This window comes from Sus scrofa, chromosome X (assembly GCF_054392235.1).
Source record: "Sus scrofa isolate SSC_HxYL_T2T_F1_AM1 chromosome X, Sscrofa_HxYL_maternal_Yorkshire_Landrace_v2.0, whole genome shotgun sequence".
Taxonomy (NCBI): domain Eukaryota; kingdom Metazoa; phylum Chordata; class Mammalia; order Artiodactyla; family Suidae; genus Sus; species Sus scrofa.
Genome location: NC_139401.1, coordinates 50,447,158 through 50,469,112, shown reverse-complemented (window position 1 = coordinate 50,469,112; position 21,955 = coordinate 50,447,158). Strand labels below are relative to the sequence as shown.

The following is a 21,955-nucleotide window of genomic DNA, read 5'->3' as shown; positions in this document are numbered from 1 at the left end:
ATTTCCATATGCCATGGGTGCGGCCCTAAACAAGCAAACAAACAAAAAACAAAACAAAAACCCAAACCAAACTTTGGAATTTTGAAATTTTGGAGCTGAAAAGTACAATGGCTTGAATAAAAGATTCACTAGAGGGATTCAATAGCAGATTGTGAGTAGACAAAAGAAAAAAATCAGGCGTTCCTGTCGTGGTGCAGCAGAAACAAATCCAACTAGGAACCATGAGGTTGTGGGTTCGATCCCTGGCCTTGCTCAGTGGGTTAAGGATCTGGCATTGCCGTGGCTATGATGTAGGTGGCAAATGCAGCTCGGATCTGGTGTTGCTGTGGCTCTGGCATAGACCAACAGCAACAGTTCCAATTAGACCCCTAGCCTGGGAACCTCCATATGCCATGGGTGCAGTTGTTCTGAGTTTTTAATTGGATTCTTGAGACCCCAAAAGTTGATTTACAGTTTTTGACAGCTTAATTGCTGTTTCAGTGTTGGGACAGATCCTTGGAGCTCCCAACTCCATCATTTTTCAGAGGGACATTACTCCTCTCACTCTTACATTTTTAGTAATGCATATTTAACTTGCATTTCCTTTAAATATCTAGAATTAATTACTATCTACATCTTATTCCATCTTCAATAAGACATGAAACTTATAATGTTTGTATGTTACTTTATACATATTATCTCTCAATCCTTAGAACTTTACAAAGAAGTAGCCTCTATTATTTCAATTTTATGAGAGAAGGTAGAATTTCTTACAGAATTTCTCCTAGGCTACAAAGCTAGTGGGTCAGTCCAGGATTTCAAAGTAATTGATCCTGAGATTCAAGGTCTTTCTACTATACCATACTTTTTCTTCCCTTTAGGTGGAAAAACCTTTCAAACTCAACAAAATAACATTGGCGGCCATTAGGGTAGTAGGGAAGGGACCTTTTTTAAAGAACTCTGCTTCCAGTAGTCATTTCTTTCTAGGAACAATTAATGACCCTTCTTATAAAAAATTTTTTTAATGAGTCAGGAGGCAGAGTTTTTACTTCTTTGTTCAAGGAGGAAGACCTGAAAAAAAGCATTCATTTTCCTACAGTGAGAGATTGGATCTCTCTAATGAAGTAAAATTCTAGATAAATTTGAAGCTGATCTTTAAGGAGGATGGAAGTAGTCATTAGGAGGAAATTTTTACTCTCACTTTGCTTCTCTTTTAGGTTTAGCAGCAGCATGGTTTGACCTCATCAGTAGGACCTTTTTAGATCTTCCCATTAAATCATGTAGATGTTGCAAGTATATGATAAAACTGGATGTTTGTATGTATTTGTATAGGATGAGATACTTGTATATGTGTGTTTTATCATTCACATCATTCAATTCCAGTAATGTTTCCATTTAGCCTAAGTGGTTTTTTTGCTCCCTTTGTGTGAATATGTGTACCATTTCTTTTTCTATTAATTCAGCAAACCCTGAGCACCTACTCTGCATTGTGTTTGGCTTCCGTAGTTTAAAATCAAGTAATACATGTCCTTGCCCTCACAATAAATTGAGGGTGACAGATTTACTAGTTATCTCTTAATTTCTATAACAATACCAGTAGAGGTATGCACAGGATACTATGGAGAGTTGAGGAGGCATCGGAATGAGATTAAGAGGAGAGGGAAGGCTTCTTTTGGAAGTGAATCTAAAGCTGAATTTTGTAGGGTCATTAACTCATGAATTTACTTGCTAAATGGATATTGAGTGAGTGAAATCAGAGTTAGGTGATGCTTGGAGAGGGACATCTGCAGCAAGGGTGCAAAAGTAGAAAGACATGAAAAGTATGTGGCATATTCAGGAATTCCTGCAGTAGAGTATGGATTAAGGAAAGGGTCCAGTTGTAGGGGAAGGAGAGGAGCTCAGGTAGGTATCATTTCTTTTTTCTTTTTTTTTTTCTTTTTAGGGCCGTACCTGCAGCATATGGAAGTTCCCAGGCTAGGGGTCCAATTGGAGCTACAGCTGCCAGCCTGTGCCACAGCCACAACGAAGTGGGATCTGAGCCATGTCTGCAACCTACACCACAGCTCACAGCAATGCCAGAATGCCAGGTCCTTAACCCACTGAGCGAGGCCAGGGATTGAACTGGCATCTTCATGGATCCTAGTCAAGTTCATTAACTGCTGAGCCATGAAGGGAACTCCCAGTAGGTATCATTTCTGTTGTAATCCTTCTGGATAAGATCTCAGTTTATCCTGATTTTCCCTCTCACTGCAGTTTACCCTTCTCTGGAGTCAGACGACGATGATCCTGCTTTGAAATCTCGACCCAAGAAAAAGAAGAATTCAGATGATGCTCCATGGAGTCCTAAAGGTGATCTAGTATTCTGTCCTTAAACTCTGTGGGGATGGTTGGGGGAAAAATAGACTGGGGTAAGTGGGATATTTAATATAGGAAGATATGATTCAGTCATTCATTTGTTTATTCAGCAAACATTTGATGAGTGCCTACTGTGTGCCGGGTACCATGTTACGTGTTGGAGCAAAAATGGTCAATAAGATACAGTTCATGCACTCAGATCAGCAAAACCAGAGATAATGGAGTATGTTGCTTTTGATATTATATGGCTTAAGATAAAAAGAAAAGTCCTTGAGCAGACTTCAACAAGCAGTCTAAGACTCCTGAGAACATTCTACTACCATCATCCAGGCCCTTTGGCAATAATCATGTTGTCAGTGGAGGAAAATTCTGCCAACTGTTGAGCTCTACAAAGCCTAAGACTCCTTAGATTGTCACCTGTACTGGCTGAGATGCCATCTCTGAGGAAATAAGGAAGAATGATTATTGAGTTGAATATAGAATTCAGAGGATAATGAATTTTATTTGTCTCACTGGCTGGGTATGTCAGTTAGCTTTTGCTGCTTATCAAACTACCCCAAACTTAGTGCCTTACAAAACAGTTGATCATTTCTCATGATTCTTTCAGTTGGTTGAGTCGTTATTCTAGTCTGAACCAGATTGCCTAGGGCTGGATGGTCTAAGAAAGTCTCCCTTGGGTCTGGGACTAAATTTGGGGTGGCTTGGGTCTTTTTATATATGGTCTTTCACCCACCAGGAGACCAGCCTAAGCATTTTCACAAGGTAGCAGAAGGGTGTCCAACAGCAAGATAGGACAAGCTTCAATGTGCAAGCACTTTTCAAGCCTCTGCATGTCATATTTTATATTGTCCCATTGACCAAAGCAGGTTACATGGCCAAGCCAATTCCAGGAATGGCGAGATAGATTCTATCTCTTGAGAGTGGGAACTGCAAAATCCTCCTGTGCATGTAAGGACACTTGAGCAAATTGAGAGCCATTACTGCAATAGTCTGCCACAGAGGGTGCTGGCATCACAGTACCACTGTGGTTCCCCAGGAATTAAAAGGCCCACTGTCCACATCCAGCCTTATTTGGCCTTTCTAGTATTTGCTTGGGATTGGGGGAGTGTGATGACAGGGCAGTCCTTGGAAGTGTTCTCTTAGTGAGTCAATCAAGTAAATATTTTTTTCTTTCTTCAGGCCTATTTTCTGATTTTATTTTCTTCTATACATTCTGGCTGATTAATAATAGAAAATATGGAAAAATACAGAAAATAGAGGAAAGTGTAAAGAAGATATCATGCATTATTCTTCCACCCAGAAGCAACCACTCTTAATGTTTTGATGTGTTTCCTCCTAGTCTTTTTTTCCTATGCATTTTTCTTTTTATGGCAGAAATCACAGTCATATAGCCAACTTTAACATTTTTTTTACCTTTTAGGAGTTCCCTGGTGGTGCAGTGGGTTAAGGATCCAGTGTTGTCACTGCAGTGACTTGGGTCACTGCTGTGGGGAGGGTTTGATCCCTGGCCTGGGAACTTCCTCATGCCATGGACACAGCCAAAAAAAAATGTCTTTTAATCAAAATAATGTGTATATCTGGTAGCAAATAAAATAGTGCAAAGGAGTTTAGGATGAAATGCAATGGTCTTCTGCCTCTGCTTTCTCTGCTTCCAATCCCATGCCTGAGAGGCAAACTTAGTTTTCATTGTTCTGGTAGTTGCTTCCAAAACTTTAGATAATAGGGTTTATAGCACCATTTCTTGATTTATCAACTTAACCTCTGTTTCTTCTTCTCTTGATTACCCACTTCCTAAGATATAGACATTGGACATTAGTGCTGCTATTCTTTCTTCCTTCCTCCAACCTTCTATAAGCTGTACTTTTGCATGATCAAAGTTGTTAACATTGTCTTGTGATTAATTCTCTATGTTGACTAGAAGTTGACTGCAAAAGTTAAAAACCAGTAAACATATCTGGCCTTTAAAATTAATATTCTATCTTAAGCATGTCTCTATGCCATTTTTATAAATACGATTTTAATGGCTACAAAACATTCCATGGATATACCTGATTTACCTAACTTCTCTAATGTGAGGCATTTAGCTTATTGCCAAGTTTTTACAATTAGTGATAATATTTGCAGTGAACACTTTAATTAATTAATTGCTTTTTAGGGCCACACCCATGACTTATGGCGGTTCCCAGGCTAGGGATCTAATTGGAGCTACAGCTGTCAGCCTCTGCCACAGCCACAGCAACAGGGCATCCGAGCCGCAGGAGTGAACATTTTTATATGTAAGTATTTGTATCTCTGTTTATAAACTTAGGATAGATTCCCATGAAACTCTTGAAAGGCCAAGTATATAAGGATATCCAGTGAAAAGTCTCCCTCCCACCCCTGTTCCACAGCCTTCCAGTTCCTCACCCGGAGTCATCCACTGTTACCAGGCTTCAAGCATATCCTTTTAGATGTGCATATACAAATAGATAAAAGGATATGCATGAAATATTTGTATATATGCACATACAAATAAATACATGTATATATTTTCTTTCCCTCTCTTTCTTAATTGGAAGCATGCTTTGTTTTTCTTACTTAACAATTACATGTTAGAGATTGCTCCACAAGCAAAGCATGAGAGTGCCTATTTCCCTATACTCTTGCCAATACAGCTTGTTAATATGAATGTTTTAAAAGCTCTTGATATGTATTGCCAAATTGTTTTCCAGAAAGATTTTACTAGTTTCTACTCCCACCAGCCATGTGTGAGAGTACTTGTTTATGAATCTTTATGGGTTTGAGCATGTAGTTAGGAATAGTGTCTGCCTATGAATCTCTCAGGCATTCTTGGTCACAAGATGGCTGCTTTACCTCCAGTGGAAGGGTTTGAGCTGCAGTCAGGAAGAAGAGAAGAGCAAAGGGAAAAAAGGAATAGGCCTGCTGAACACCCCTCCCCAAGGAGTTTTAAGTTCCATTTTTTAGGAAGTTCCCTTTTGGCGCAGTGGGTTAAGGATCTGGCATTGCTGCACCTGTGGCACAGGTTCGATCCCTGGCCTGGGAAATTCCACATGCCATGAGTATGGCAAAAAAAAAAAGTTCCACTTTTTAAAAAGTGTCTTTGTGGCTGAAATTGCATCATATGGTCAAGATTATCTGCCAGAAAGGCCAGGAAATGTAGTCTTTAATTAGGTACATTATTGTTCCACAAAAAATAATTTTTATTAGTAAGCAAAAAAGGGGGAATGATACTGGGTTGAATACAAGCAGTCACTATCATGATTTTTTTTTCATGTGGGGGTAAATTGGCATTTTTTTAAAAATTAAATTTTATTGGAGTATAGTTGACATAAAATGTTGCATTAGTTTCAGGTGTACATCAAAGTGAATTAGTTTTGCATGTACAAATCTCCATTCCTTTTCAGATTATTTTCCCCATGTAGGTTATTACACAATATTAAGTAGATTTCCCTGTGCAGTACAATAGGTCCTTGTTACTTATCTATCTTATATATAGCAGTGTGTATATATGTTAATCTCAACCTTCTAATTTATCCTCCTCCTCCCCCCACATTTCCACTTTGGTAACCATAAGATTGGTTTTGAAATCTTTGAGTCTATTTCTGCTTTGTGAGTAAGTTCTTTTGTATCATTTTAAATTAGATTCCACATATTAGTGATGTCATATGGTATTTGTCTTTGTGTGTTTTACTGACTTCACTTAGTATAATAATCTCTAGGTCCATCGTTGTTGCTGCAGATGGCATTTTTCATTTTTTATAGCTGAATAATACTCCATTTATATATGTACCATATCTTCTTTATCCATTCCTCTTTTGAGGACATTTAGGTTGCTTCCATCTCTTAACTATTGTAAATAACACTGAAGTGAACATTGGGGCACATGTATTTTTTTGAATTACAGTTTTCTCTGGATATATGCCCAGGAGTGGGATTGCTGGATCATTTGGTAGTTCTATATTTAGTTTTGTTAGCAATTTCCATACTGTTCTCCGTAGGTGTTGCACCAGTTTACATTCTATCATGGTATTTTTTTTCTCTGTCTTTTTAGGGCTGCACCTGCGGCATATGGATGTTCCCAGGCTAGGGGTCTAATCGCAGCTGTAGCCGCCGGCCTATGCCACAGCCACAGCAACACGGGATCCCAGCCACACTGCAACCTACACCACAGCTCATGGCAACACTGGATCCTTAACCCACTGAGCAAGGCAAGGGATTGAACCCGCAACCTCATGGTTCCTAATCAGATTTGTTTCTGCTGCGCCACAGTGGGAACACCCTATCATGGTATTTTTTGATCTTTGGTAATTTGTAAGCAAACAACAGCATCTCACTGATATAATTTGCATTTCTTTAGTTAGACATTTCCTATCCTATATGTTTGTATTAGCATTATAATTTCGTCTTTTGTAAATTTTGTTTCTGACCTTTGCCCATTTATTCATGTAGGTCTTCAAGATTTTTCAGATGCCTTTCTTATAGAGTAAGAAATAGTCAAATATATGTGTAATTTATTTATGGTACTTTTTCTTCATTCTACATAAAAATATGACTATTCCAGGAGTTCCTGTCGTGGCGCAGTGGTTAACGAATCCGACTAGGAACCATGAGGTTGCGGGTTCAGTCCCTGCCCTTGCTCAGTGGGTTAACGATCCGGTGTTGCCGTGAGCTGTGGTGTAGGTTGCAGACGCGGCTCGGATCCTGCGTTGCTGTGGCTCTGGCGTAGGCCGGTGGCTACAGCTCCGATTCGACCCCTAGCCTGGGAACCTCCATATGCCGCGGGAGCGGCCCAAGAAATAGCAACAACAACAACAAAAGACAAAAAGGCAAAAAAAAAAAAAAAAATTAAAAATAAATAAATAAATAAATAAATACATTAAAAAAAAATGACTATTCCTATGTTAAAAGGTGATCTTATCCATTGTTTCCCTATTAAGAGAGCAGATAATTAACACTGCTATATTTTTCATGTAAGTATATGCATATATACATGTATATTTCTCTAGAGAGAAAGCTAATAATAACTTTTATCACATTTTCAAAGTGGATTCTTAACACCTAAAAGATTGAGGCAGTCTACTAAAGATATTCCCATTAAAATCAGGAATAAGACAAATATACACATTATCACTTCTGTTATTTAGCATTGCTGTAGAAGTTCTAGACAGCATAATTAGGAATGAAGCACAAATAAGAACTGTAACTATTAGAAATTGAGACCAAACTGTCATGATATGAGGCACCCTAAGGGTGGGAATCATGATTATTTTTGTTGATCATTGAATCTTTAGCAACTTGCAGAGTGCCTGACACATGGGAAATGTTTAATAAGTATTTGACAAGTGAAGGAAATGATATGATTGTATAATTAGAAAATGCAAGAGAATCAACCAAAAAACTTAAAATTAATATGAGAATTCAATAAATTGGATAATCACTGGATGTAAACCACATATCCAAGAATCAAGAATTGCCGTATATCAGTAATAACCATAATACACCAAAGGGGACAGTAACAATAGTTATATAAAGTACCCAAGAATTATCTTAAGAAGAGATGTGTGAAACCTACATGAAGAAAACTTCAAAACATTACTGAGCAACATAAAAGAAGGCCTGAATAAATAAGGTACAGCATGGGCCTGATTACAAAGAATGGCATTTGTAAAGGGTCATTTAATTAATGTATATGTTTAACACTTATCCCAAATCAAAATCCTAATGGAATTTTGTGGGGAATTCATTTTAAATTAATTTAAAAGAGTAAACAGGGATGATGAAATTAGCCTTGTAAGGGTTAAATATGCTATATTGCTATGATAAATTAACACGGTTACAAGCACATTAATAGTCAATCTTTTTCCTTTATGTTTAAAAAATTCTTGTTATGAAAAAGTCCAAATATATACAAAATTAAAGAGATTAGTATCATAAATACACATATACTTATCACCCAGATTAATAACTAACATTTTACTCTATTTATTTCATCCTTTATTTTTTTCCCTAAGGCCTCTTAAGGGAAATTTTGGACATCATGACATTTCTGTTTCCTTGCTAATCTTCTAATTGTCCTATCCATTAGAGAAAAATGGGGTATTGAAATCTCCATCAATACCCCATTATTGTTATTGTTGAATTATCTGATTATCCCTTCAATTCAGCTAGTTTTTGCTTTATGTATTTTAGGCCTCTCTTGTTAGGTGCATATAGGTTTATATTTCTCATATCTTCTTGATCAATTGACCTTTTTATTATTATAAAATGTCCTTATTTTCTTATAACAAGTTTTAACCTTAGACAATTAAGCCTATTTTTTCTGATATTAGTTTAGTTATGAATCTGAAGTGTGTGTCTTGAAGATAACATATAGTAAGATTATGGATTTTAATCCATAATGCCAATCTCTACCTTTTAATTGGAGAATTTAATTCAGTGTAATCAATAACTGAGAAAGTAGGGTTTATGTTGTCCATTTTTCTGTTGGTTTTCTCTGTCTTACTCTTTTTTTTGTTCCTCAGTTTTTCCATTTTTACTGCCTTCTTTTGTGTTTAATCGTTATTTTCTAGTGTCCCATTTTAATTTTTTTCTTTTCCATATATATTTGAATTATTTTATTAGTGATTGTCCTGGGGATTAACATTAATATCAATTCATACAGTTTTAATTCAGATGAATATCAACTTTAGTAGTATACAAGATCTTTGCTCCTATATAGTTCCATTCCTTTTAACCTTTATATCATTACTCTCACAGATTATGTCTTTATAAATTTTGTATCTGTGAGCATAGTGTTATAATCACTGCATTATGCAGCTGCCATTTTAATTAGGATAAGAAATGAGATACAATGAAAATATGTTTATATTTCCTTTTATATTTAACTATGTAGTTGCCTTTACTAGTGCTTTGCACCTGCAGTATATGGAAGTTCCCAGGCTAGCAGTCAAATTGGACTTGCAGCTGCTGGTCTATGCCACAGCCACAGTAATATCAGATCTAAGCCATGTCTGCAACCTGTACCACAGCTCACAGCAATGCCAATCCTTAACCCACTGAGTGAGGCCAGGGATTGAACCCACATCTTCATGGATACTAGTTAGGTTTGTTACCACTGAGACACAGTGGGAACTCCTACTAGTGCTTCCTTCATGTGGATTTGATTTACTGTATAGTATCCTTCCATTTTAACCTGAAGAGCTCCCTTTAGTATTTCTTATAGGGCAGGCCTGCTAACAATGAATTCTCTGTTTTTGTTTATTTGGGAATATCCTTATTTCTCCATTTTCAAAGGATAGTTCTGCTGGATTTAGAATTTTTGGTTTTTTCTTTTTTTTTTTGTCTTTTTGTCTTTTTAGGGCCACATGCATGGCATATGGAGGTTCCCAGGCTAGGGGTCTAATCAGAGCTGCAGTTGCTGGCCTACGCCAGAGCCACAGCAACACCAGATCTGAGCTGCGTCTGTGACCTATACCACAGCTCATGGCAACGCCAGATTCTTAACCCACTGAGCGAGGCTGGGGATCGAACCTGCAACCTCATGGTTCCTAGTCAGATTTGTTTCCACTGCGCCACAATGGGAACTCCTGGATTTAGAATTCTTGGTTGACAGTGATTTTCTTCTTGTGTTTTGAATATAAATCTACTGCTTTTTATCCTCCGTGATTTCAGATGATCAGTGAACTCAATCTTACTGAGAATCTTTTTTACGTTATGATTTCTCTTTTGCTGATTTCAAGATCCTCTCTTTGGTTATGACATATAGTCTTTTTGAATTTATCTAACTTGAAGTTTGTTGAACTTCTTGGATATGGAGATTAATTTTTAATCAAATTTGAAAAAGCTTCAGCCATTATTTCTTCAGAATTCTTTCTACATCTTTTTCTCTCTCCTTTTGAGAATCCCATATGCATATATTGGTAAATTTGATCACGTCCCACAGGTCCCTTTGGCTTAACTCATTTTCCTCATTCTTTCTTTCTGCTCATCAGACTGGATAATCTCAGTTGATCTGTCTTCAAGGTCACTAATTCTTCCTTCAACCTGTTCAAATCTTCTTTTGAAACCCTTTAGCAATATTTTCATTTAAGTTACCTTTCAACTCTAAAATATATATTTGATTCCTTTTTATAGTTTCTGTCTGTTTATTGGTATTCTTTATTTGATGAAACATCATTCTCATACTCTCCTTTAGTTGTTTAGACATTATCTTCTCTAGCTCTTTGAACCTCTTTGAAATAGGTGGTATAGGAGTTCTCTGGTGGCCTAACTGTTAGGGATTCAGCATTGTTGTTGCTGTGGCTCAAGTTTGATCCCTGGCCTGGGAACTTCTGCATGCCGTGGATGTGGACAGAAAATTAAAAAAGCAATAGGTGGTATAAACACCTTGTCTAGTAGGTCCAAATTTGTTTAGGAAGTCAGGGAGAGTTTTCATTGATTACTTTTTCCTTGTGTGTGGCTATCCTTTCTTGTTTTTTTACGTACTTTCTAATTTTTTGTAAACAACATTTTAAATAATGTGGCAATTCTGGAAATCAGATACTCTCCACTTCACTCTCTTGGATTTGTTTTGTTGCTACTTATTGTTTGTTTATTTGCAAAATTAAATCAGAAATGTCTCCAAAGTAGAAATTTAGTTTAGTGGTCAGCTAATGATTGGACACATTCCTTCAATACCTGTCAATAAATCTCCCAGTGCTTGACAAGGGGTTCTATGGGCGTGTTGGGATGTGTCTTCAGCACTCAGGCAGGCAATTTTGAACTCTGCCTTAGCTTTCACTTCCTGCCTTACAGAGCCTCAAAGTCAGCCAGTGGTGAGGGCCTAGGATTTCTCAAGTGTTTCCTAATCAGGCACATAGCTCCTATGCATGCATATGGTTTTCTAGATTCCCCAAAATACCAGAAATATGTGGTAGTTTTTCTGACCCCCAGTGAATATCTTATTCCTCAACTTTTCCTTTTCAGCTTTTAAGTTGGTCTATTGTTTGCCACAACTGTTATCTCTCACCTTAAGCAGCTGTGACATAGAGCACTTGCCTTTAAATATTTTTGATAAATGCTCCCCAGGGAGAAGCTTTTAGTACTAGGCTTTCAAAGTAAGCTCCAGCTGATTTTCTACTCCCTACATTGCAGGGAATGTGAGTTGTTATTTTTCAAGGCTATCACTGAGCTGGGGAGAAATGAATGGGTCTAGGGCAAGTTAAAAATGCCTCAAAGCTCACTGCTTTTACCGTGATTTAGCTCTTTTTCCTAAATAAATGCTTTCTGGGTTGCTATAAATTTTTAATTAATTTCCAGAGTTCTGAAAAAGTTTATTCTGACAATTTTTGCCAGTGTTTTCATTGTTTTAATTCAGAAGTGAATTTTTGGAGGTCCTTAACTTTGCCATTGTTGCTGATGTCATCCATCATGACATACTAAATATGCATCTCAATGAAAATGGCATTTTCTTCCATAACTAAAGTACCATTATTTGATGCCTAAGTAACATTTTAAAAAATTGAAATATAATTGATTTACAGTGTTGTGTTAATTTTTGTTATATAGCAAAGTGACACATTGTTTTTTATATTCTTTTCCATTCCTATTCCAAAATTTTCCAATATTTATATTCTATTCCATTTCCTTATCAATTCCAGGATATTGAATGTAGTTCTTTGTACTATACAGTAGGACCTTGTTGTTTATCCATTCTATATTTAATAGTTTGCATCTGCTAACCTCAAACTCTCAGTCTGTCTTTCCACTACTTTTCCTTCCTCCTTGGCAACCACAAGTCTGTTCTCTATGTCCATGAGTCTGTTTCTGTTTTGTAGATAAGTTCATTTTTGTCATATGTTAGATTCCACATATAAGTAATATCATATGGTACTTGTTTTTCTCTTTCTGATTTCTCTTACTATGATGTCCATGTTGCTGCAAGTGACATTATTTCATTCTTTTTGATGGCTGAGTAGAATTCCATTTTGTGTGTATGTGTGTGTGTACACCCCCCCCACACACATCTTCTTTATCAGTTCATCTATTGATGGACCTTTAGGTGGTTTCCATGTCTTGGCTATTGTGAATGCTGCTATGAACATACAGGTGCATGTTATCTTTTTGAATTATAGTTTTGTCTGGATATATGCCCAGGAGTGGAATAGCTGGATCATATGGTAATTCTATTTTTAGTTTTTTGAGGGAACTCCATATCGTTTCCCATAGTGGCTGCACCAACTTACATTCCCACCAACAGTGTAGGAGGATTCCCTTTTCTCTACATCCTCTCAAGCATCTGTCATTTATAGACTTTTTAATTTTGGCCATCTGACCAGTGTGAGGTAGTACTTCATTATAGTTTTGATTTGCATTTCTCCAATAATTAGAAATGTGGAGCAGTAAAGTTACATTTCCTAATATCATTTAATACCAAGTCCTTATTCAAATTTCCCCTAATTGTACCAAAATTATCTTTTATTTTTTTATTTTTATTTTTATAATGATATTTATTTTTCCATTATAGCTGGTTTACAGTGTTCTGTCAATTTTCTACTACACAGCAAGGTGACCCAGTTACACATACATGTGTACTAAGTGAAGTGAGTCAGAAAGAGAAAGACAAATGCCATATGATATCACTTATATCTGGAATCTGATATATGGCACAGATGAACCTTTCCACAGAAAAGAAAATCATGGGCATGGAGAACAGACTTGTGGTTGCCAAGGAGGAGGGTGAGGGAGTGGGATGGATTGGGAATTTGGGGTTAATAGATGCAAACTATTGCCTTTGGAATGGATAAGCAATGAGATCCTGCTGTATAGCACTGGGAACTATAACTAGTCACTTATGATGGAGTATGATAATGTGAGAAAAAAATTATCTTTTATAATTTGTTTATTTAAACCAGGATCTATTCAAGGAGTATGCATTTTATTTGGTTATTATAATCTCTTAATCTCATTTATTATGTAAAAATTTTTATGAGAATTTTTAAACATACATTAATGTAGAAGGAAAGCACACAAACATCCATATTCTCAATACTTAGGTCCTACAGTTGTAATATTTTGCTATATTTGCTTCAATATCTATATCTACCTATAGTTTTTGCTGAGCCACTTCAAAGTAATAGGCAGCCATCGTAACACAGTATTTTACCCCTTAGTTCTTCAGTATCTCTTAAGAACGCCCCTCTACGTAACCATACTTAATTTGAACTTATGTAACATACATAATTTGAACCTTTGTTTTGCTTAACAGTTAATAGTTCCCTAAGATCTTCTGATAACCCAGCCCATACTCAGATTTTCTCAACTGTCCCTACAAAATGTCTTTTATAGGTTTTTTTCCCCCAAAACTCAGGCATAATCAAGGAGGTTAATATTTTTTTCAGAGTAAAACAATAACTTGCTCATGTATGATACAGGTTAGGAACTTGGAAAGGACACAATGGGGACATCTTGTCTCTAACCATGATGTCTGGTGCTTCAGCTGGGGAAATTTGAAGGCTGGATGGCCAAGAGTTTGAATCATCTGAAGTCTCATTAACTCACATGTCTAGTGCCTGGTTTGGGAGGATTCTAACACTAGAAGTACCAAGCAGAGTGCCAACATGTAACCTCTCCATGTGATTAGATTCCTCACTGCCTGATGGCCTCAAGGCAATCATACTAAGTGTGAGTGTTCTAGGAAGCAATGCAGAAACTAAAGTCGCCTTTTCTGATCTAGTCTCAGAAGTCATGCAGTCTCACTTCTATCACATTCTATAGGCTACAAATAACACACATTAGCATTAGAGAATGAGTCTGGTCAGATTCAACTGGAGGGAACATAGACTCACACCTATCAATAGGAAAAATGTCAAGGAATTTGAGGCCTTGTTTTAAAACCACCACATGGGAGTTCCTGTTGTGGTGCAGGGGAAATGAATCCGACTAGTAACCATGAGGTTGCAGATTCGATCCCTGTCCTTGCTCAGGATCCAGCACTGCCCTGACCTGTGGTGTAGGTTGCAGACACACCTTCGATCCCGCATTGCTGTGGCTGTGGTGTAGACCAGTGGCTACAGCTCCAATTCAGCCCCTAGCCTGGGAACCTCCATATGCCACAGATGTGGCCCTAAAAAACAAAACAACAACAATAACAAACAAAAAAAACCCACCACACAAACAAGACTATAGAGAACAATATAAAAGTTACTCAAGGATACATGACTGAAAATTGTGCATTAACTTTTTTTGCTGGATGTGCTTCTGATCATTTTTTAAACAAGTAAAATATCACCTTTAAAGAAAGGACTTCAGCCTCCTGAATTACCTGTTCTAGAATCTGTATACTGAACATCTCCTTTATAGTAATAATAATAGCCAACTAACCAAGGAATTTTTCTTTCTTTTTTTTATTTTATTTCATTTTATTTTATTTTTTTAGGGCTGAACCTGCGGCGTATGGAAGTTCCCAGGCTAGGGGTCAAATTGGAGCTGCAGCTGCTGGCCTACACCACAGCTCATGACAACGCCGGATCCTTAACCCACTGAGCGAGGCCAAGGATTGAACCCGATTCTTCATGGATACTAGTCGAGCCACAATGGGAACTCCTAACCAAGGAATCTTTAAATCTAGGTCAGATACCACCAGCACCCTTTTTGCTGTGACATTGACTTTTTTCATTAATTAAAGAGTGAAATCCCACAATCACCACTGAGAATCAACAGTTATCAAGATTTTGCCATATTTGACTCATGTTATCACTTTCTTTTTTTCAAAGCTGTCTAAAGCAAACCCCAGATAGTGTCATTCCCTCCCCATTCTACCTTATACTTTAGTATGCATCTCTAAAAAAATAGACATTTTCTCATATAACCACATGCATAACAAAATTAATAATAATTTGATAATTCCTTCAAGTTGTCTAATACCAAGTGCATAATCAAATTTCCTTAATTGTCTAACAAAAAGGTATTTTTATAATGTTTGTTTAAATCAGAATCTAAATACGGTCCACGTTGCATTTGGCTCTCATGTTTTTTGAGTCTGTCTTAATTTAGAGCATTCCCTTCCTTTTTTGCTTTATGCTATTCATTTGTTATAAAAAGTAGTATAATTGTCCAGTAGCACATCCTATAGGACAGTTGTTTGTTTGCCTCCTTGTGACATTATGTTTTTAATGAAACCAATCCAGTCATCTTACAGGGTGATTGTTTTTTCACCATGTTATTTAACTTTTTTGTAATCTATGTTTTTCCTAAAGACTAGACTTGATGTTAGGTCTTTAGCAAAACTACTTCCCAGGTGATGCTATAAATTTCCTATTGTATTGCATTAGGAGGCCCGTGAAGTTGGCCATCTTGCTGTTAGTGACAATAAGATTAATACGCAGTTAAGGGGGTGGTCTCCTGATCTCACCATTGTAAAGCTAGTTTTTTTCTTGAGACTAGTAAATAATCTGCGAGGTAATATATAATACTTTGTTACTGTGTGAATATTCAATTCCCTAGAATCAGTTATTTCATTACAGCTTAAAACCTGTGATTTTCTGATTTTATCATTCCTTCTCCATCTATTAGCTGGCATTCTTCTCTGAAGAAGAGCTTTTCCTCATCATCTGGGACTGTTTGGTTATCCTGAAAGACACTTCCTATGTAAAATGTGGGATGAGTAATTATTTTTTGATTCAAGATTGTTAAAGCATTGTAAAAATGTTATACAAGAAGATCTTCAGGAACTCATGGCCTGGTTCTTAGACAAAATAATACATGTTAGCATTAGAGAATGAGACAAGATGGTATGTGCTATATATTAAGTGACTTGTACATATCATAAGTTCAAGGGAGGGGGAAGTCAGTGTGAGCCAAAGAGGTTCTAGAGGTTTTGCATCAAAGATTGATTTCAGCTTACTTTTGAATAATGGGCAGGTTTTGAAGAGGTGGCGAAAAGAGGGTACTCCAGGCAGTGTGGATGGTAAGGCTGAAGGCACGGGGAGAGAGGATGAGCTGTACATGTTCTGGAGGTATAATAAGGAAGCCATTCTGTCTGGAGAAGCTGAGGCTATGGGAGTGGAAATAAGGCTGGGGAGGTGGGTAAGGAGTAGAACATGGACAACTTTATATGCCAATTCATGAAAATTAACTTTTATCCTTTAATTAACATGTACTTTGTATACTTTGGGCATTTGTGAATTAGCTTTTTACCTAATGAGAAGCAAAATCTGGCTTTGTAAAATGCTAGAAGCAGGAAAACAAATGAGACCAACTTTGGGGGGGCTCTTGGAATATGGTTGACATTCAGATAAATGCCTTTATTTTGTTCCCTCTGCAGCCCGTGTGACCCCAACTCTGCCGAAGCAGGACCGTCCTGTGCGTGAGGGGACCCGGGTAGCTTCCATTGAGACAGGGTTGGCTGCAGCAGCTGCAAAGTTGGCTCAGCAGGTAGGTGCTGACACTTAGGCATGGCCCTGCCACCAATCCCAGTTTGACTGAAAGCCTCAAAACTCAAACCTTCAGGCTGATAGGATTTCACTCTTTTCTCACTGGGAAGTGGGTAATATTTGATCTTTATTCATGGCAGTATCCCAGCTCCGTCACATATCCTACATTTCCCAACTCAATGACAAGCAACTTCCACAGGTCACACAGTTGGCATGATTTAGGATGAAAGATAATAGGGACCAGAGAAAAGCCTTTGCTAATATGACTTGTCTTTCTGGGTGTGTAAAAACCTCTCAGATGGGAAGGACCAAGTCTGTCCTTGGGTGAGAGCATTTGCGTTCAGATGAAGCCCCAAGGAGGTAACTCAGTTGAATACACTCAAATTCTCAGTCTCCCATCAGTATTGGAATTTGGTTTTAGAGGGAGAGGTTTTTCTTGCCCTCTATACCAAATACTATTATTGCTTTGATCTTCAGCTCCTGCTTCGAAAGAAAAATTCACCTGCTAATTTTTGCTCTAGAATCTGGTTGACCTCCTAGCATGTTATAGTTTGCAGAGTTCTTAACTGTGCTTGGCAACCCCGGGAACAGTTGGAGGTGAATCTTCTGGTTCTGTCCTTACCAACATCTTCTTAGATCCTCATGCCACATCCTATAGCTTATAGCATTTATTGATAATCTGCTCTTTGTTAGGTACTTCCATGTACAATGTCTCATGTAATCTGCCAAATAGCCCTGTTCAATAGATGATATTTTCATCATTTTACAGGTGAAGAAAATGAGGCTCTCTTTAAGTGACTAGTCGAGGATAATACAGCCAGTAAATGGAGGAGACAAGATTCAAACTCATATCCTCTAACTTCAAATTTCCTGTTACTTGCTATTTAAATAAAATGAAATAGTTAAATGTTTATATAATTTAGTAATTACATCCTATTTAAATAAAATTTAATAGAATTATGTTTTTAATATGATGTTTTACGGAGTTCTAGAGTTGCTTAGAAATGTCTTGGAGGCTATTGATGGAAGCAGCAGAGACCAACCAGGCCAGGTGGCCATTCTTTGTCCAGAATTTCTCTCTGTTATGTATATCCTAGTGCTATATGTAAGATGTAATTTGAAAAGGGGGGAGGGAAGGAGTTCAAATGCTTTAAATAAAAAAATTAACTAAAGGTGTGAAAACTATTCTTAGTGCCTTCTAAGGAGCTCACTTGTGGTTGAATTGATCAGGGATGACCTCAAAGAAGAGATTCTCAGTTTCATTTGGGAAGGGTTTTGCAGGCTAAGCTTTTAGAGGGGGCAGGGAAGTATTTCAGAAGGAAATTAATTCCTTGGTATAGCACACAAGGCCCTCTTCTTTTGTTTGTTTGTTTTTGTTTTTTTCCTTTTTTTAAGGCCACACCTGTGGCATGTGGAAGCTCCCAGGCTAGGGGTTGAACCGGAGCTGCAGTTGCCAGGCTATGCCACAGCCACAGCAACACCAAGATCTGAGCCAAATCTGCAACCTATGCAACTCACGGCAATACCAGATCCTTACTTAACCCATTGAGTGAGACCAGGGATTGATCCCACATCCTCATGGATATTAGTTGGGTTCTTAATCTGCTGAGCCACAATGGTAACTCCCAATAAAAGGCTCTCTTAACTTGGTCTCTGGTTACCTCTCTTCCCTGAACTTGTGTCAGTCCCTCATATATGCTCTTTACACCAGCCATGCTATTGCATTATGGTATTCATAATTCATTCAGTGTATCAGATTGTGTATCAGATTGGGCCTGTTCCCTCCGCCCATTGGGAATTATGCCCTCTTGCATGCCTTTACCTAACACTCCTTCACACCATCGACTACCAGTTTATTTTAGTGTCTTTGCTTCCATATTATTCTCTCATGATACTTATAAGTGTACTTTCCTGTGTCCCTTATTAAACTGTAAGGGCCTCAAGAGTGGGGACATATCTAATTTAACTTAATGTCCCTACTATGCTAGGCATATGTTTAGTCATTGTTGGTTGAGTGATTGAATGAATGAATAAATGGATGAATAGATCTTCCTGGATTGGAGGATTCATGTTGGGGAATGGAGTCAGATAAATAGAGGTTAAAAAATGAATTCTGGAGCTGGACTGCCTGAATTCAAAATTTAAGCAAGTTACTTAATTTCTCTGTGCCTCAGTTTCCTTGTAGACTCTGTCTGAGAATTAGATGAGGTCATATATATAAAAAGCATTTGCCACAGAGTAAGTACTATAGATACATTAGCTTTTCATCATTATCATTAGGGATGGCCAGGTATAAATGGCTAGACTGTGAGAGGCCATGAATATCAAGCCAGGGAGTTTCAATCTGGGTTGGACTTGCTAATGGCCTTTTGAGCAAGGGAATTGAGAAGGTGAAAGTGGCCCTGTCATAAGATAGTCTAGTCTTCTCTGGGGGAATCTGGGTGAATTATATGAGATGGAGACAGGCAACAAAGGTAGAAAAATTTAGGCTATGAGATCTGGGTGTGAAGAGATAATTTCTGGATTCAGATGAGAGAAACGGGGAGCAGAAGTGCTGTTCTTGATATGAGTGGAATAACAAGCACTGTGGCTGAGAAAAGAGACTCTGAAGCCAGATAGCTTGGGTCTGAATCCCGCTTGGCCACTTATTAGTCCTATAACCTTAGGAAAGTGACTTAACCTATCTGTGCTAGTTTCTTCTCCTAAAAATGGAATTCTAATTCTTTCTTCTCATGATTTATATGAGTATTAAATGAGTTAAATTATAGAACAGTGCCTGGCATGTATTACTAATATTATTATTCTTATCCCTCAGAAGTTCCTATGGTAGCCACAGCCTGTCAGATCTTCCGAAGGCAGGAGTAGGCCTGTGTTGCCAAGAGAAGGCAAAAGAAATGTAATCACTGAGTTGGTCTGTGTGGCTATGTAGCATTTCAGAAGGTGAAGTCACATGCTCTCAGCACCACTTTCCAGGTTCTCAGGGCTCCAGATGCCCACTATACAGGTACCCACTTCACAGTGGATAGTATATATATCTATAGAGCAATGGATGGATGAAATCCAAGATATTGTAAGAAGCATTCCTCCCATCCAAAATTGTGGTTTTAAGATCCAGTGACCTGGAAGATTGTCAAGTCCTCTATTAAAAGAAAAAGACCAGCAAGAGGAAGAGAAACCATTGTAAGAGATGAAGATTGAATAATAGTTTACCTCTCGTTGAGTACCTGCTATGTGCTATGTGTTTTTATGTCATTATTTAATCTTTCGGATAACACTGAAAGCTATTATTTTGCCCATTTTATGGATGAGGCATTTGAGTTTCAGAAAGGTTAGTAACTTAAACAAGGTCATCCAGCTTAGAGACCACAAGCCTAGATTTGAACCCAAGTTAATCTCTTTCCAAAGTGGCTACTCTCATGTGCAGGTGTCCCATTTTGACAAATGTGCAAAGTGGGTGTTCAAAGAAACCTGATTGAATTCTGAACTGAACAACTCTTAAGTTATAAGGCTTTGGGCTCAGTTTTCTCACTGTAAAATGAAGGATTTTTTCTTCTTAGAGCTATTCTGAGGATTAAATGATGTAAAAAATATAAAGTGCCTTAGCCACTGGCTTAAGTTTAGCTATTATTATTAGAAGTGTTTGTGGTCCACATCATAAGTGGCAATGCTAAGACCAAAACCCAAGTCTCTGAACTCTATCTTTCTGTTGCTGCTGTACTGATTAGTGGCAGTGATGACTTAAGGATGGGTGGTACCAAAGAGATGACCTCAGGTATTGGCAGCCCTGTGTATTATGTGTGCATACATCCCAACTAGGCTTGGGGAGGGGGCGGGTTGCAGAACCACACTGACCACTGTCTGGTTTCCTTTCTGGGAAATTTTCTTCTCTTTTCTCCACTGCTAAAATCTCCCTTCCCACTTGGCTTGTGTTTCAGGAGCTACAGAAAGCCCAAAAGAAGAAATATATCAAGAAGAAGCCTTTGTTGAAGGAGGTAGAACAGCCTCGCCCTCAAGAGCCCAATCTCAGTGTGGCAGCGCCAGCCCCAACTCTGGCCACTACACCACAGCTTCTCACCTCCTCCTCTCCCCTGCCTCCTCCTGAGCCTAAACAAGAGGCCCTCTCAGGAAGTCTTGCTGACCATGAGTATACTGCTCGTCCCAATGCCTTTGGCATGGCCCAGGCAAACCGCAGCACCACACCCATGGCCCCTGGTGTCTTCTTGACCCAGCGACGCCCTTCAGTTGGCTCTCAGAGCAATCAAGCAGGACAAGGTATGACTGACAAATGGTTTTAGAAGTAAGAAGGATCTTAGGGTCACCAGCTTCAGACCCTAAGTAAGCACCATGGTAAATGAGAACACCTGGGAAGGACACTGATGGACAACCTAAGATGCCTGGATTTGACCTCACAGGCCATGAGAAGACATTAACTGGCATTAAGCAGAGACAAAATCAGACATGGTTTAGAAAGATCCATCAGGTGGGCCAGAGTGGAGGGTGGGCTGAAGATAGGAAGACTAGGAAGGAGGTATGTGCATAAGTTCAAGCTACAGTGAAGAAAGGCTGAAGCTCTAGCAGAGGGAATGAAGAAGGGGATAAATTGATCAAATATGGAGGAGATCACATGGGACTTGGGAGGTGAATGATGTGGGGAAAGAGAATGGCAGGAGGGCTCACGCCCCCCTTTTCTTCATTTTGACCTTGAAAGCCCAGTCCCTAGATTTTACAGCTCAAGGGTGATGAGATTGGTATGGGGTGATTATTGAGGTGATGAAAATAAGGATTTCTAATGAAACAAGGCCCTGGGAGTGGCAACCTCAGGGACACTGAGCTATAATTACTAACCAGAACTTGTTCAATCCTGGTGGACAAGATAAGAGGATGGGGACGCACAATCACCTTTTGCAGAATTTACGAAGGAAAATGATTAGTACCAAGGAAATCTGAAGAAAAGAATTCAGACAGATTAACTAGGGAGTTTGTAATCTCTGCAGGAGGTCATAGGAGGAAAAGCCAAAGCATGTGGTGTTAGATAGTTGGATAGAAGTAGTTAAGAAGGGCTTCTTGGCCTAAGATGGTCCTGGAGCCAGGCAAAAAAATGGGGAGACTGTGGACAGAGGATTAGAGGAGAGGGTGGCCCAAGGATAGTTGGTGCTGGTGCTACTGCTGGCACCCTTGCCATACCTTTTGCTTACCTCTACCTTCCCCCA

General features: G+C 38.3%; 1 protein-coding gene across 12 annotated transcripts in view; it reads left to right on the top strand.

The window, feature by feature from the left end:
- PHF8 (PHD finger protein 8) overlaps positions 1–21,955 on the top strand; it is a 111,226-nt gene that overhangs the window by 86,670 nt on the left and 2,601 nt on the right. For 6 of the 12 annotated variants that reach the window (XM_085007974.1, XM_085007978.1, XM_085007976.1 and 3 more), the window contains 3 exons: positions 2,233–2,328; positions 16,637–16,746; positions 20,681–21,017. In XM_085007974.1, coding sequence (XP_084864100.1) covers positions 2,233–2,328; positions 16,637–16,746; positions 20,681–21,017 — 543 coding nt within the window. Of the gene's footprint in view, positions 1–2,232; positions 2,329–16,636; positions 16,747–17,514; positions 17,918–20,680; positions 21,018–21,955 lie in introns of those variants that run through there. The other 6 variants (XM_085007981.1, XM_085007977.1, XM_085007983.1 and 3 more) reach the window with 1 other exon arrangement.